The 16,029-nt window shown below is 37.2% G+C and overlaps 1 protein-coding gene across 1 annotated transcript in view; it reads right to left on the bottom strand.

The window, feature by feature from the left end:
- NAALADL2 (N-acetylated alpha-linked acidic dipeptidase like 2) overlaps positions 1–14,682 on the bottom strand; it is a 608,694-nt gene extending 594,012 nt beyond the window's left edge. The window contains exon 1 of the mRNA XM_075202155.1: positions 14,547–14,682. Within this exon, the coding sequence (XP_075058256.1) occupies positions 14,547–14,589 (43 nt within the window). The 5' untranslated portion in view covers positions 14,590–14,682. The remainder of the gene's footprint in view (positions 1–14,546) is intronic.
- Positions 14,683–16,029: the final 1,347 nt, after the last annotated feature.

Genomic DNA, 16,029 nt, shown 5'->3' with positions numbered 1-16,029 from the left:
ATTCATAGCTATGTTGTGTTCCATTGTATTATTTTATAAACAACTTCGTAAACATACAGGGCCTGATGCGAGCGCAAAATGCGTTTAACTACAAAACTCAGTTACCCATATATGCTTAAGATCTGAGCGAATCTGCATATACACTAATTGCTTGTGAATGTTTAATGCTAGATGATACATTATTAAGTGTATCATCATGCTGTAGAGATGCCAGAAAAAAATCATCTTGATGATCACTGGTGTTTTAATGTAGTGTATACCAACAATAATAATAATAATAACAATAATAATAATAACAATAACAATAATAATAATAATAAAACAGTGTGCCCACCTCCCACCCAAAAGTGTTCCCAGCTCCAGAGCTCCTAGCCTTGGCTGATAATGGGAAATTCTCCCTGAAAGAGCCACTGCTATTGGGCTATTATAGACTGGACTGGTGTCTCTATAACATGAAACCTCCATTGCATTATTCTGGTCCCAACAAGCCCTGTGGTACTAAACGGTTTGGTGCTTGCCAGAGTATCCAGGGCCTGCTGGGATCTGTAGTGCATCTGCACTGAATACTGATATATTCAATTAATTACATTGTAGCAATGTAAGTCATAATAGTTATACCCAACATGGGAGTAAGAAAACTAAATGGCAGTTAGAAGGAAAGACTAGTTTGAAGATATTAAGAGGACTATAAATCAGTGACCAGTTTTCTTTAATATAGTTGATTTTTCTACTGTAATCGCTCAGTGTGTGACCTCTGTCATGTTGTTTATTCTGTCATCCATCTTCCATGTAACAGTAACAGGATCCAAAAATAAACTTCACCCGTAGAAAAATCCATATTACATTTTATTTAAATATCTGTAAAGGTTCAGCTTAGTAATCAATTTGCCAGTTGAACAAAGAACGTGCCCAGTATCTGTAGCTATGTTTGGTTTATATTTATAATACATTTAAAGGATATTTAAACTGTGGACATTTACATTTGTTACTTTGTGAAACACAATAGATTTGTTTATAGACATGCTCACATGTTTGTACAGGCAACAAATCATCTATTGAGCATAAAATGCTTATACTGGCCCTCCTTGATCCTTAAGTATAGCAGCACGTTTAATAAAACAGTCTGCTGTAAGTATATACTTGAGGTACGTTGTTGAGATGTAATTGAAACAGCTGAGACACTGTTGTCCGTTAGATATCATTTAACACACTTACAAATGATCATACTTAATATAAGCACTCCTTACCCAGTTACGAATTGTTTCAAGTTTCACATGATGTTGTGGTAAGGGACAGTGATGCAAACTTTCTCAGAAGACTGTCTTTCAATAAATGGGTACCAACTATATTACTAACTAACACATGCTTTATAACAAAGATATGGAGCAGAGGACATATAAATAAGACCCAAATGAATTTTCTCTCCCTATATCTCTCTCTCTCTCTCACAAATCAATGTTCAGGCTTGATTATTGGATAATGTAGTCTGAGGATTTATGGACTGGTCTTTACTCACATTGAGAGCCGAGCCATAACTCAGGATTATTCTGCCATGTACAATCGCTATCAACTCCAACACATATTAATAGAGAAAAATTAAATAATACATAGTTGCAATTATTTCTACAGCAAACTTAGCCCAGTTTGTGATACTTAGCAGCCATAAAATATTTCAGAATCTAGAGGACACGTGGCTTTACATTTTATAGTTCTCATTTAAATAAGAGTTAGTTTCTATATGTGCCAAAGCAATTATATAGCTTACATTATTTTAAATATATTAAAAAAAACAGATTGTACAAATTTTAAATGTATAGAAATCTCACACAGGCCATTTATGGAATGTCATTACTAATCTCTGGGTTATAGCAAAAAGGTCACTATATAGCTCTTCGCATACTGTAGTAAGATGGGGAAATCAATTTCTGTTCCCAAGTGACACGACTACTGGCACAATAGATCTTTAAACGCCACCACTTATTGTATGGAACTTGAGTCTTGAAGGAAAATACTATTAATTAGGTGAGCACTGAAATCACAATAGCACGCTTTATCAATAAGATCAATACCCAGACACACAATGAATTACTCAAGGGAAATCTGGGCTCTTTTATTTTACCTTCCCTGTTCACACATTAATTTTGAATCTTATCTCATTCCCTATATATTGTGTTTTACATCTTTAAGCTGATATGGGATATTGTTTGGAGTATATTGGGGAAAAAAAAAGCAAAAAAGATCTATGTTTCATGTTTTGAAATGTAAGATACAAAACATATCAAGTACTGCGTTACTTCAAAATGTGATAATCACAGGAGACGTTGATATGTTTAGAATTTAACTATTAATGCGAGATGCCTAGTTTTTAAAAGTATTGATATATTATAAGCCTGTGGGTACTGATACCATACTACTGTATGCCTATAAATAATGCAAGCTCTGCAATGGAAATGTTATATGGTAGTGATCAATATTGACTCAGATTGTTTCTAATTTGCATTTTAAAGACTTTTGTGTAGTATTGTGATTCAGAACATAAAAGTATCAGAATGCTGTGAGGCAGAAAAACACAAAATACATTACATTAAAGCTGGTATCTCTACGTTTGATGACCTGGGAGGGTGTGGGACATTGGTACAGGGGCAGATATTAGATCACATTCTGCAATGTTACTTTTAAATAAAGCTTTCAAGATAGTGAATGAGGTGTTGAAATTACATAAAGGAGCAACTGGAACCATTATTGTGTAGGGCTAAGGAATGCATTGGCACATTTAACAAACAACATTCAAAATGGTTCTTAAAGAGTTATACGGTTTCTGTGAGGGATAACTTATCAACAACGTACGGTACCTAAAGGGTTTTATAATCTTAATTCCCTAACAACACACACCCACATGAATATGGGAGAACATTCAACCTCCACATATATAGGGCCATGGTCAGAATTGAACTTGTGATCCCAGGAATATGAGGCAACAATGCTGATTACTGAGCCACCATACTGAATGGTCAAAGAGAGGGATAGATGTATGGATTTCCGGGTGATCCATTAATTGAATTTATTTTATTTTTATAAATTGGTAATTACATTTACATTTGTGGCTGATAAGCTCATTACCAATTTAAAATTATATTTTATAATATCTTCTCAGATTGGGGCAACGGTTTACAAATATTAAGACCTTTGTAGTGGTCTCATGGAATTTGATGGCTGAAGAAAGGGGAAAGAAATTTATGGATATCAGAGTATTGTACAAATGTATATATTTCATAAGAAATTAGCTCACTCATTTGTAATTAAATCCATCCCCATTTCTGTCTAGGAAGAGGTGCCCTGTGTTATTTCATGAATAATGCCATGTTTTTCCAACCAAAATTGATTGCATTCTGAAGGTATTAAAGGTTTCAAATCCCTTCATTTGTGAAAGAGCCGCATACATGTATTTCACAGCCGAATCACTCCTGATTTACAAAGAAACAAGGCTTCCCATTCATTGGAATGTCTTAAGTACAGGAGTATTTAATATCTGCAAGTGCCACACTTTTCAGCTTTCTAGTGTGTTAAGATGCTAAGTATTAAGGCTGCTTTTATCCTAATCTGTATAAAAGTGTCAAGAACAATGCATTATTTCAGATTAAAAATTTATTTTTATTTGTCTTCTTTATTTTGCTTTTCCTTTCTCTCCAATACCAGTGGTGAGAGGGAGATAATTCAGCAAGTATAATAAAGATGAATACTGTAGCTGTTGTGAGCAGAAACAAAGGCAGTTGCAAAGATTTTCTTTTTTTATCCAATTCCTATTATACAGTCAGCCAGACAAGCTCTGAATTTTTAAACATTGTTATTTTGTATGTTTACAACCAGCAGGAGAAAGTTTGAAGATTTGCTATGGTTGTACCAGTTTATTTTTTATTTTAAATTCTACACATAGGTATTAGGTCTCTTACTTGGTGTAAACTGGTAAAATGGATGTAGATAATTTAAAGCAATAAAAACACTGTACTTTCAGAGTCTACATACAATACATACGTACAGATACTATGTAGGGAGATATGCATCATTTCAGGAAGAAATGCAGTCATTAAATAAGACTACAGAACTTATTACGTGTCTGCTTGAGGAATAAATAAAAGTGCAGACTTGCAAAGCTAAACAGAGCCTGAAACAAACAGAGCTTTGAAGAATGTGATCACGTGCAGCAGTAAGTCTGCTCCAGGTGAACGCTTATATAGACACACTGGTGTTCCAGGAAGTACAAATCAGTTTGCATTTGAAACAAGGATTTGTGGCTTAGGACAAGAAGGATAACATTCCAGAGATCAGTTTGTCACAAGGAAGAAAGATTTAATGTAAGAGCGGGTAAATATAAACTGTAAACAGCCATCTTCTATGAATGGGTCCACATATGTAGAGGTGTGTGTAACTCTGAGCAAACTCATGGTTTATTTGTGCATCGAGGACCTCATTTATAGTCGGACGCAAAGTCAGTTTTAGCCACATCCAACAAAAAAACACTACCACGCATGTGCAAAAAGCACCAAATCCGCCTGCATCTTGGACGCAATTGACACTTGCAACAGCTTGCGACTCACTACGAGAGAAAGAGAGAAACGCGGAATTGTGAAGGCTTCACCATATAAATAATTCCTAGTCGCATTGAGGTGCAGACGCAACACACGTCAAAACAGGGCTAAAGTTGTGCGGCAGGAATTAGGTGGCGCAAGCTTTAGCTAGCTGCAGGAACTGCTCAAAGCTCGGTAGGGTATTACGAGTGGGATGCGACTGGGGTTGCTTGCCACTCGTAATACCCTACCAAGCTGCGGCACAGTCCCACTCCTACACTTCTTAAAAGAACTTTGCGTCCGACTCTAAATGAGGTCCCCAATGTGCATAACCATTGCAGTTATATTGCATGCTACAATACAAGTGGAAACCTCACCACACAAAACACAAGCTGCTATTACATTTGACCTGTCACTTCATTACTTTAAAAATTTCCATTTTCCGCTTAGTGTGTTGCTTGTTTGGCCCCTTATATATATTTCATATATCTCCTGAAAAGAAGGAAACATCAGGTCTGCCTGCTTTTTTAAGTGACACATTTTTTAAATCCACAGTTTTTTATACATCAGTTTATGTGAGCATATGTAGAAACATTGTGCATTTTAGATAGATGAAATAGATGAGATTGAAATAGATGACATTCCTGATGGTATTTTCCCTGGTTTCCTTTCTGCATATAATTAAGGGGTGCAGAAATATGTGGCGCCCTTTAATGTTAGTGTCCTACAAAAGCTTTGTTTCTTTCTTTTTTCTTCAACACCTTGTTTTAAAGATGTTGTCCTATTAAAATAAATGGGATTTGCTTAGAGGGTCTCACCCAAATCAAACTTTGCAAACATTTATGGCCAGCAGCAAAACAACTCATGCAAGAAGAGTACTTTATAGAAGCCTTTTTTATACCTGTCCTTCTAGCGATTAAACTTGTCCTAATTGTGTACATGCACCTGTCCTTACTTTGCACTACAGATTTATTACTCTGAGAGAAGCTGAGAAAATGTGTCAGATCTCAGGAGAACAGCCCTTTAAGGCTGCGGATGAAGCTGCATGCCCATCTTTCTACAAAGTACTGATGTGTGGTTTTCTTTTATCTTGTCAAAAAATGGGTGCTACGTGACCTTGAGGCTCTCCCAGATGACAATTTCCTAGTGTTGCATTTGAAACAAAAAAAATATTCTTGAGTATACTTCTACCTAGAATACTGCAGATTAGGATCTATTGAAATCTATGCTGTGCCCCATGTGGACATGCACTTTGACAGATATTAAATACAATGCATGGACATGAATTGAGAATATGATATGTGGGGAGCAATTATTGAGAGGAAGCTTGTCTATGGACCCTGTTACACATCATTTCTTAAGATGGATAAGAGTTTATACCATGCAATGACATAACTTGTAATTAGATCAAATATCCTGAGCTATTCAAACTAAACTAATCAAAGATCTGTGCCCAGGTAGCATGGACTCTCGGCTTGATTCACAGCAATAGTGGAAATTTCACTGTAAAAAAACTTGCTTTATTATTTTTACTTTCAATTCTTTTTATTTATATTTTCATTCTCCAATAGTTTTATTGATAACCTGCTGGTAACATTACATTAGCATATTAAGTACATAATTTCAGCATCAGCATAACGCAATGATGAAAACAAAGAAAACATAACATAAAAAAAGAACTATACAATTAATAAAATAATAAGAATTAATACTCAAATTGTGTGAGCAGAGTAAAATATATGATATTACGCTTTAGAATGTATAGCTAATTCAATGATGGGGAGAGGAAAGAGTTTGGGGGATTCCCTTTGACCCATATATTGTTAGATATGAATAACAGGTCTATAACCTATACTCCTAAAAATGTGTTTTACCGAATAAGTTAATGTGGAATGTAGGATAGGGTATATTTCATCCATTTAGTAACATGGGGCCTGATTCATTAAGGATCTTACTTCTTATTTCAGTCTCCTGGACAAAACCATGTTACAGTGCAAGGGGTGCAAATTAGTATTCTGTTTTGCACATAATTTAAATACTGACTGTTTTGCATGTAGCACACAAATACTTGATAGCTTATTTGTACACTGAAATTTAAAGTTGATATTTGTGTGCTACATGAAAAAACAGTCAGTATTTAACTTGTGTGCAAAACAGAATACTAATTTGCACCCCTTGCATTGTAACATGGATTTGTCCAAGAGACTGAAATAAGAAGTTTCTCAAGTTAAGATCCTTAATGAATCATGCCCATAGATCTTTGTAGCCAGGGCCATCTTAACAACATTATGGGCCCCCGGGCAAAGCAGTGCACCGGGGCCCCCACACATATATATATATATATATATATATATATATATATATATATATATATATATATATATATAGATATAGATATAGATGTATAGAGATACAGATATAGATATAGATATATAGGGATAGAGATAGATAGATGTACTTGCTCAGTGACCCTTGAAGGTTTTTTTTGCAGGTTTTTTCTTTTGCAGGATTATTTATTCTAATTAAGAGCCCTGCCTATGGGGTCCCCTTGCCCGTGTGGCCCCTGGGCACCTGCCCATCGTGCCCAATGGAAAAGATGGCCCTGTTTGTAGCCACCATATATTACACTATTTTATTAGGGGCACACTGAAATTTGGGTATTTTCTTACCAGAGAGCATACTAAAGGAAGGTTATTCTATAAGGTGCCTGAAATCAATTACTGGATTTTAATCTTCATGGACAAAGCTACTTGGCATGTCCACCAAGTATGATACACTGTTCCCCTTTCTCAACAATGATGGAAACCATTAGGGTTACAACTAGGGAAGAGGTGGAGTAGTCTTGCTGGGACTAAATAGGTGCAATGTAAAAACTTAAAAGAGGTTTCCACCACTATCATGGTATGAGTGCCTTTGGAGGTTTAAGAAAAACATTTCATGTCATAGAGCAACTCAAATCCTGCTCCCGTTGTACAATAAACTGGAATTTGGTTTTAAGTGTAAGGGCATTACATATAAATATGAGATTGTTTCCCTTGCTGTGTGGGCAAGTAAAACGGAACATTGCTCCCTTGCTCTTAGCTAAATTGTTTTACGCATTTACCATCATCTTTTTTTAAAAAGGCCTGGGAAAGGAAAGGCTTGATATTACATTCAGTACAGGAGAACATGTATTTATGACAAAAGTGCTCTGTACATCAGGTTAAAACATACTTGCCAACTCTCCCGGAATGTCCGGGAGACTCCTGCATTTTGCACTCCCGGATCTGCCCACTTCACTAGGAAGTGCCCACTTCCTAGTGAAGTGGGCAGAATTAGGTCCCAAACGCCATGATTCCCGGTGAATCGCGGCGTTTGGCCCCGGGTCCAAAATGACGCATATTTTGGAGGCCCATCCCCCATCACGCCCACCTCCCCCGCAGACTCCTGGATAACAACATTTTGAAGTTGGTAAGTAAGGGTTAAAAATATGCTAGCAGACATATATATATAAATATAACCCATAGTTATAATGCAAGTTTTCTTACAGTAATACTTAATGTATCAATATCTGTTACAGTAGCACAAGATCTCTGTATGATAGACAAAGTAAATATATTTTGTTTAACAGGTATGTGCAATAACTTGTTAAACTTGTTTGGAGTAACAGTTCACACTGAGTCAGCCAACAAGAAACATACAGTCACTTACTAAAGGTCATGTTTCTACAGCATGCTAATTTGGCACCTGTGTAGGATCATTGTACAGTTTTATACATGCGTATCTATAATAACAGTATCACCAATATCTTAATATACTGTTGATTACTATACAATAATACAGTTCTGCTAAAAAAAATATTATATAATGATGTTCTTAAAAAAAAAAGCTCAAACTTTTTCTGCCTGAGCAAGAACAAAATAGATTTCCTTTTAAAACCACTAAAAGTTTGTCACTAGAGTGCAGGTCGGTCACTTGAAAACTTGCATTTATTCTAGTTGCACACGTTAATTTCAATTTGTTTATTTTGTAATGTTTGAACATCGCACCCACTGCCGTATAAGGAAGGCCTACCATGAAAAGGTAAACAGTACAGCACAAGATCATTGGATAAATGCCCGGCACTCAAAGAAGGTTGTAATGTGGTCACTGCAGAAAGAAAATCAGGTATCTCCTTGGAAAATGCAGTGACAAAGATTGACCTTGTAATTGCTGCCAGATCAATTGCTTGTCCTGGTTGATCTCCACAGTTTGTCAGACTGAAACAGGAATATGTTCTCAGTGCCCTATTACTAGACCTTTACAGTAGGTTAATTAGAGATGGGCGGGTCCGGTTCTCCGAGAACCGAACCCACCCGAACTTTGGGTATCCGAGTACCGAGCTGAGCAGCTCGGTACTCTCCCGCCAATTCCGAATCCAAATCGAGGCCGAACGTCATTGTGACGTCGTCGGATCTCGGGACTCGGTTCTCGCGATACTTCAACTTTATAAATACACGCCTCCACAGCAATCCATCGCCATTTGACAGAGGGAGAGAGCAGGGTGTAGTCATAGGCTAATTAGAGCAGGGACAGAGAAAGAATACAATATTGTTCTTGCAATTGCTCTAACCAAAATCGCTAGTGCAGAGAGGAGGATAGAGGTTTATTATTTTTTCTTCATATTTGGCACTCCCCAGCGCTTTTGGGTTGTCCCCCATAATTGTGCATTAATATTTCTGGCTGTCAAAAGTCATATCTGTCAGCAGTATCTACTCAATAAATGTTAGCACTCCTCAGTGTTTTTGGGGTGTCCTCTCTAATTGTGCATTAATATTTCTGGCTGTCAAAAGTCATATCTGTCAGCAGTATCTACTCAATAAATGTTAGCACTCCTCAGTGTTTTTGGGGTGTCCTCTCTAATTGTGCATTAATATTTCTGGCTGTCAAAAGTCATATCTGTCAGCAGTATCTACTCAATAAATTTTAGCACTCCTCAGTGTTTTTGGGGTGTCCTCCCTAATTGTGCATTAATATTTCTGGCTGTCAAAAGTCATATCTGTCAGCAGTATCTACTCAATAAATGTTAGCACTCCTCAGTGTTTTTGGGGTGTCCTCCCTAATTGTGCATTAATATTTCTGGCTGTCAAAAGTCATATCTGTCAGCAGTATCTACTCAATAAATGTTAGCACTCCTCAGTGTTTTTGGGGTGTCCTCTCTAATTGTGCATTAATATTTCTGGCTGTCAAAAGTCATATCTGTCAGCAGTATCTACTCAATAAATTTTAGCACTCCTCAGTGTTTTTGGGGTGTCCTCCCTAATTGTGCATTAATATTTCTGGCTGTCAAAAGTCATATCTGTCAGCAGTATCTACTCAATAAATGTTAGCACTCCTCAGTGTTTTTGGGGTGTCCTCTCTAATTGTGCATTAATATTTCTGGCTGTCAAAAGTCATATCTGTCAGCAGTATCTACTCAATAATTTTAAGCACTCCTCAGTGTTTTTGGGGTGTCCTCTCTAATTGTGCATTAATATTTCTGGCTGTCAAAAGTCATATCTGTCAGCAGTATCTACTCAATAAATTTTAGCACTCCTCAGTGTTTTTGGGGTGTCCTCCCTAATTGTGCATTAATATTTCTGGCTGTCAAAAGTCATATCTGTCAGCAGTATCTACTCAATAAATGTTAGCACTCCTCAGTGTTTTTGGGGTGTCCTCTCTAATTGTGCATTAATATTTCTGGCTGTCAAAAGTCATATCTGTCAGCAGTATCTACTCAATAAATTTTAGCACTCCTCAGTGTTTTTGGGGTGTCCTCCCTAATTGTGCATTAATATTTCTGGCTGTCAAAAGTCATATCTGTCAGCAGTATCTACTCAATAAATGTTAGCACTCCTCAGTGTTTTTGGGGTGTCCTCTCTAATTGTGCATTAATATTTCTGGCTGTCAAAAGTCATATCTGTCAGCAGTATCTACGCAATGGATTCAAAGCAGTCCACATATGATCTAAATGAGCAACCAGGTTCTGTCACCAGTCCTGATGTTAGTGTTCCCAGTACGTCATCTGGCCAAGGCGATGTCAAACAACAGAGTGTTTTCAAATTAGTGCAAAAAACAAAAACCAAAAAAAAATTTACTGTATTGAAGCGAAAAAGAAGTGTAACTGAGCAAAAGTTAAGTGACGATAAAAAAAAAATTGCAAGCATGCCATTCTACACACGCAGTGGCAAAGAGAGAATGAGGCCTTCACCTTTGGCTATTAGTGGCAGATCCCAAAAAGTTACCCAGCCTACAATTGGTGCACAACTACTGTTACGCGTCAAAGCTGAGCTGCAAGATACCAGTGAGGCATTACAGGAGAATATTTGCTCTGATTCACAAATGACAACAATCCCTGTGGAGAGTCCATCCAACAGTGGGATGTCTAATCGTGAGCATTCTGCTGATGTGTGCCTTAATAGCCCGAGTGTAGCCGGTGATACCCAAATTGAGGATGCCACTTTGGAATTAGAAGAGGATGAGGGGGAGATTTGTGTAGGCGACGAGGGCGCTAATGATGATGTTGATGATTATGATGCAGACAGATACCAAATTGCCTTTCTCAATTTCTATTTATATTCTAGATTATATAACGGCTGAATAGTTTTCTATTTTACTCCTAGTGGAGAGAGGATCTGATGCAGACAGATACCAAACTGCCTTTGTCCATTTCAATTTATATTGTACAGTCTATAATGGCTGAATTTTTTAGTATTTTATACAAGTGGAGGGGGGGCTAGAGAGACAGAAACCAAACTGGCTTTCTCCATGTCAATTAATATTGTACAGTCTATAATGGCTGAATTTTTTGGTATTTTATACAAGTGGAGGGGGGCCTAGAGAGACAGAGTGACCCCAAACTGTCTTTCTCCATGTCAATTAATATTGTACAGTCTATAATGGCTGAATTTTTTAGTATTTTATACAAGTGGAGGGGGGCCTAGAGAGACAGAAACCAAACTGGCTTTCTCCATGTCAATTAATATTGTACAGTCTATAATGGCTGAATTTTTTGCTATTTTATACAAGTGGAGGGGGGCCTTGAGAGACAGAAAGCAAACTGGCTTTTTCCATTTCTTTACATATTTAACTATAAGTGTAGGGTGTAATATACATTCAAAGACGATGGCTGCATTGCCAATATGCATAGATGGAGAGGAAGACAATCTGTTTTGTGTGTAGAATAGGCCTACCAACGAAGAATTAAACTGTTTTTTTGGATGATTTATTACCTCAACAATTAGATTACTTGTCTCTAAAACAGTTGGAGCACTAAATTGGGTTAATTTAGGCCCAAAAACATGGATTTTCCCAAAAAATAGCAAAACAAAACCAAACAAAACCAAAACCAAAACCAAAACACGCAATGGCGGTTTTGCAAAACCAAAACCAAAACCAAAACACGACGGTAATCCAGATCCAAAACCGAATCCAAAACCAAAACACGGGGGTCAGTGACCATCTCTAAGGTTAATACAAAACTATGTTTCTATAGAAGTCAGATGCATCTCTTAGCGAAGGTAGAAAACACAGCAGAATACAAACACATCTTATCTCATTCTGTGCAGTGAATAGAATACGGACACATGTAAGGGTAAACTTGGCAGCACTGGATAGCAGCAGCCAGTTGTATGAACATACAGTAAAATCAGCTGTATTTGCAACACATCATTCAAGCCACAAGCTTAGAAAACCCAGAGCAATAACTGTGCTGTATATTCAGTGAGAGCTGCCTTAAGGTTTCAGCCACCACAGATATTCTTAGGGATATTATTGGTTTCAGAGTAGAGTAAACAGATGTAGTAGAACAAATGATATGTGTGTGCTGAGGTATTTTTACTGCAGTGTGAGAACAAAGTATGATTGGCTCAGGTTACACGGTAAATCAGACGGCCCTGAAACAGTTCTGGCATCTGGTATCGTCAGGTGAATAGAGTCCAGTGTCCCCAGAGAACAAATATTGAATTCTATTTCATAGCACACATTCAAAATAATGCATAATAAAATGTTAAACAGTAAAACACAGAATAATGCAAACTAAAATATACAAATTTACAGTGACAAATATATCACATTACCGTAATATGTAAATATAGATGTTAAAAAATAGAATGTTTGTAATGATCCCTTCTTATGCATGTTTTGGAAAATAATACAGAAGTTATTTACAGGATTCAACAGTTTCCCTAGCAGTTCAGAGGCAGTGTTAGCTTTACTATTAATTACACTACCTGATGGGGGAGAGACTTGTGACAGGCATAGATTATATTGTGTTATGCATCCAGGTCTTTAAACAAGTTTGATGATTAGAGCTACATCTGGACGGAAAGTATAATTCATTGTTGTACCCTCCAAGTAGGATATAATTTCAGTTATAGCCATCAAAGGAGAGCTCACAGTACAAAAGGTACAAGGTGGTAGTCAGAGAAAAAAAAAGCAAAAAGGAACCTACTTAAAAGGAACCCACCCCTTGCTCCATTGTATCATTTACAGCTATTGGCCAGAAGATACTGAAGCAACAAGTGCAGTGACATACCTAAAGGCCACTGGTAAGAAATTTAAACCAGGGTCTCCCTTCACATCCTCTCCCCTAATAACACCCGACACAAAAACCTTTTGCCAGCACTGCTGCCATTCTGGGGACCCACAACATTAGAAAGTCTCTTATAACTACTAAACAGGTCATATTGTATATCTATGATAACACAGAGAGATAAAGTAACAAGCAATCCTAAGCATATACAAAATATAAGAGTCACTGCTGTGTCCCAAAGCACCTTTCATTCTGGTAGCAGTTATTACCATTGCTACTGCATTGAGTGCGTGTTCCTGGTAGAAGAGGTCATAATGTTATTGGATCTGAGACAATCACATGATGCTCATATGCAATCATGTGACTCCCTACTTAGCCAGGAATGCCAATTGCTTTAGCCACACAGGTAGCATTAGGAGAGGAAAATAGCCATGGCAGTCCAACCCATTGAGTGCCTATTGCATCTATTGGGGCATGACTCTAGTCTACTTTTTGATGTTTATCTGTGAATATACTTTGTGCACAATTTAGAGGGCTGTGATAGACTGCATATGCTTAGAACATAAAAATATCCCTTAGAATACTGCTTACGGTCACTTCTTGATCTCCCCGAAGTACTTTCACTTTTTCTCTAAAACTACTGCTTATTGATGCCTCATTTAAAACTTAAGCCATCAGGACTGGCTAATATGTACATATGAATGTACTTCCCCATACAAACTGCATGTAGATGGCACCGAAGGAGCTCAATTACTGCAACCTTAGGGAAGGAGCAAAAGGCAGACAAAAAAAATTACTGCAGTCACCCACATAACTGGGAATCACCCACCTAAAATGTACACACTTCACTCCTTGAAGTTATGTCTCATTAACATGATTTCAAGTATGTATTTCTAATATATTATACAGTCATTTATCAATTCACACAATGCAGAACAACAAAAACACAGTTAGCAAACATGTAAAATAGAAAAGAAAAACATGCAAAAGGAAACTGTGAAAAAATCTCATCCATCTGAAATAGCCAGGACAAAGCAACAACGAAAATAAGAAGATCAAATGATACTGTACTTGTGAACTAACTAAACACAATGCGATATTACTAATGCAAGACATAGGAATTGCACTGTGGTCTGGTACAAGAGCCTGTCAAACTGACAGGTGCAAGATGACTGAGCTGTAAATTTCCAAGAAAGAGGCACACCAACTCTAGTACACCGCTGCAGAGCATGTCAGCACTCACACATTACCTTAACAAAGTGCCACAGAAAAACAACATTACTCAGAACACTTTCGCCTTTTCAATCACACCACATTTTCAATTAGTGATGCTTTAGGTATGAAAACACCAACACATGCTGTTGCAAGAGGCAATAAAAATTTCACAGGCTGCAGAGACTAATCTAACACCTGAACTCTGGAAAAATCACTTAACAAGCTGTTGAACTTACCTTGCAAAGATATACTTGCAGAATTTGATTCCTTTTCTCCCATTGTGGTTCTAATGTAAAAAAACAAAACAAATAAAGGTAGCTGGTTCACGTTGAATAACTTACTATGCAGGCTGTGACCTCCTGATTCTGTAGAGTACTGTAGTGCTGCAATAGTATACCTATTTAGCTAGTGAATAATTAGCAACCTGTTTCCTGAGTTACCTGAGCTTGCCTGACCTGTTTCTCTATCAACTGACATCATATCCTTTGATCTACAGTACCCTGTTCTAGACAAGATGTCTTTGTTTCTCTTATTACGTATATTTGCTTTAATAGTTTTATTATTTAATATTGAAGCCTTTAAATATAAATTTTTTCTCTGAAGGTCATTTGAAAGGGAAAAATAGCAGATCTACAGTATAAAGGTTGCTCTAGACATGCTGTATACACTGCTTTCAGCAACTGTGCCTAGTTTTCCACTGGGGCTCATAGCTTTGGGGAGTAATGCAGCAACAAAGTAGATAAAGGGGCAAAGGGGGTAACTTTTAGGGATATTCTTTGCCATGCACGCCCAATCACATTGTGTGATTTCTATTTTGCACTAGCTCAGACTTGGCAGAAATCGAGTCTTATCCCACAGTATAATCTTAGTCAGACAAAACAGTTCCTATGCACACAACAAGTAAATAAAAATTGGGTCAAATTTCTCCCTCCCCAAGTCCTCAATCTGCCACAGTGTTAAGCAGCCTTGACTGGTTTCCACTATAACAGGTAGACCCTGATAATTTTGTATTTGTCTGTCTTAGTATGTGGGGGGTCATTTTTAATAAAACCATTGGGGTTTTTTCATTTGGTATATGACATATCTAGAAAGAGGAAAATACTATTTCTTAAAATGTTTAATAAATTGGTGAATGAGGGTGTTGGAGTATCTTTTATTCAATTAAACTTTATGAAAATGATCTGTGTCTCGGGGACCAATGCCAAATATATTGGGACTATGGGATGCCTCTGGAAGGCGGGGCATGCTGTTTACTGTGCCTCCATTTTCTAATACAGGCACAAGCCCTTCATTAAACAGCCTAGGGATTGTTTCACTATAGCAGTGGGAAGCCATGCTGTCTGAATGATTTCAGGGATTGAATCAAAATGTAATTATTTATTTACTTGAAATGGTGTACTGGACATAAAGGCTGATCAATCACAGATGGTGAATGAGTCTGCAAATGTGCATCTTCACTAAAAGGTTGTACTAAAGTTGTAGGTCTTTGGCAGAGAAGAGCATTTCTAGGCATACTCCAAGCAATGCAAGAAAAGGCTTCACACACAGGTGATAATGTTCCATCACTGTAATAAATAGGGCTAAACCAAGCAATATTTTAGGATACAAACAGATTAAGAACTGAGGGCTGAAGTAAGCATGAAGGAAATTAAAAGCTGACGCTGTGTCACTCAACTGTAGTTATTCCTCTGGGGTTAAAAGTTTAACTGGGGAGGTGTA

This window comes from Mixophyes fleayi, chromosome 3, assembly GCF_038048845.1.
Source record: "Mixophyes fleayi isolate aMixFle1 chromosome 3, aMixFle1.hap1, whole genome shotgun sequence".
In the NCBI taxonomy this organism is placed as follows: domain Eukaryota; kingdom Metazoa; phylum Chordata; class Amphibia; order Anura; family Limnodynastidae; genus Mixophyes; species Mixophyes fleayi.
Note: the sequence above shows the minus strand (reverse complement) of the source record. Positions and strands in the feature narration are given on the sequence as shown.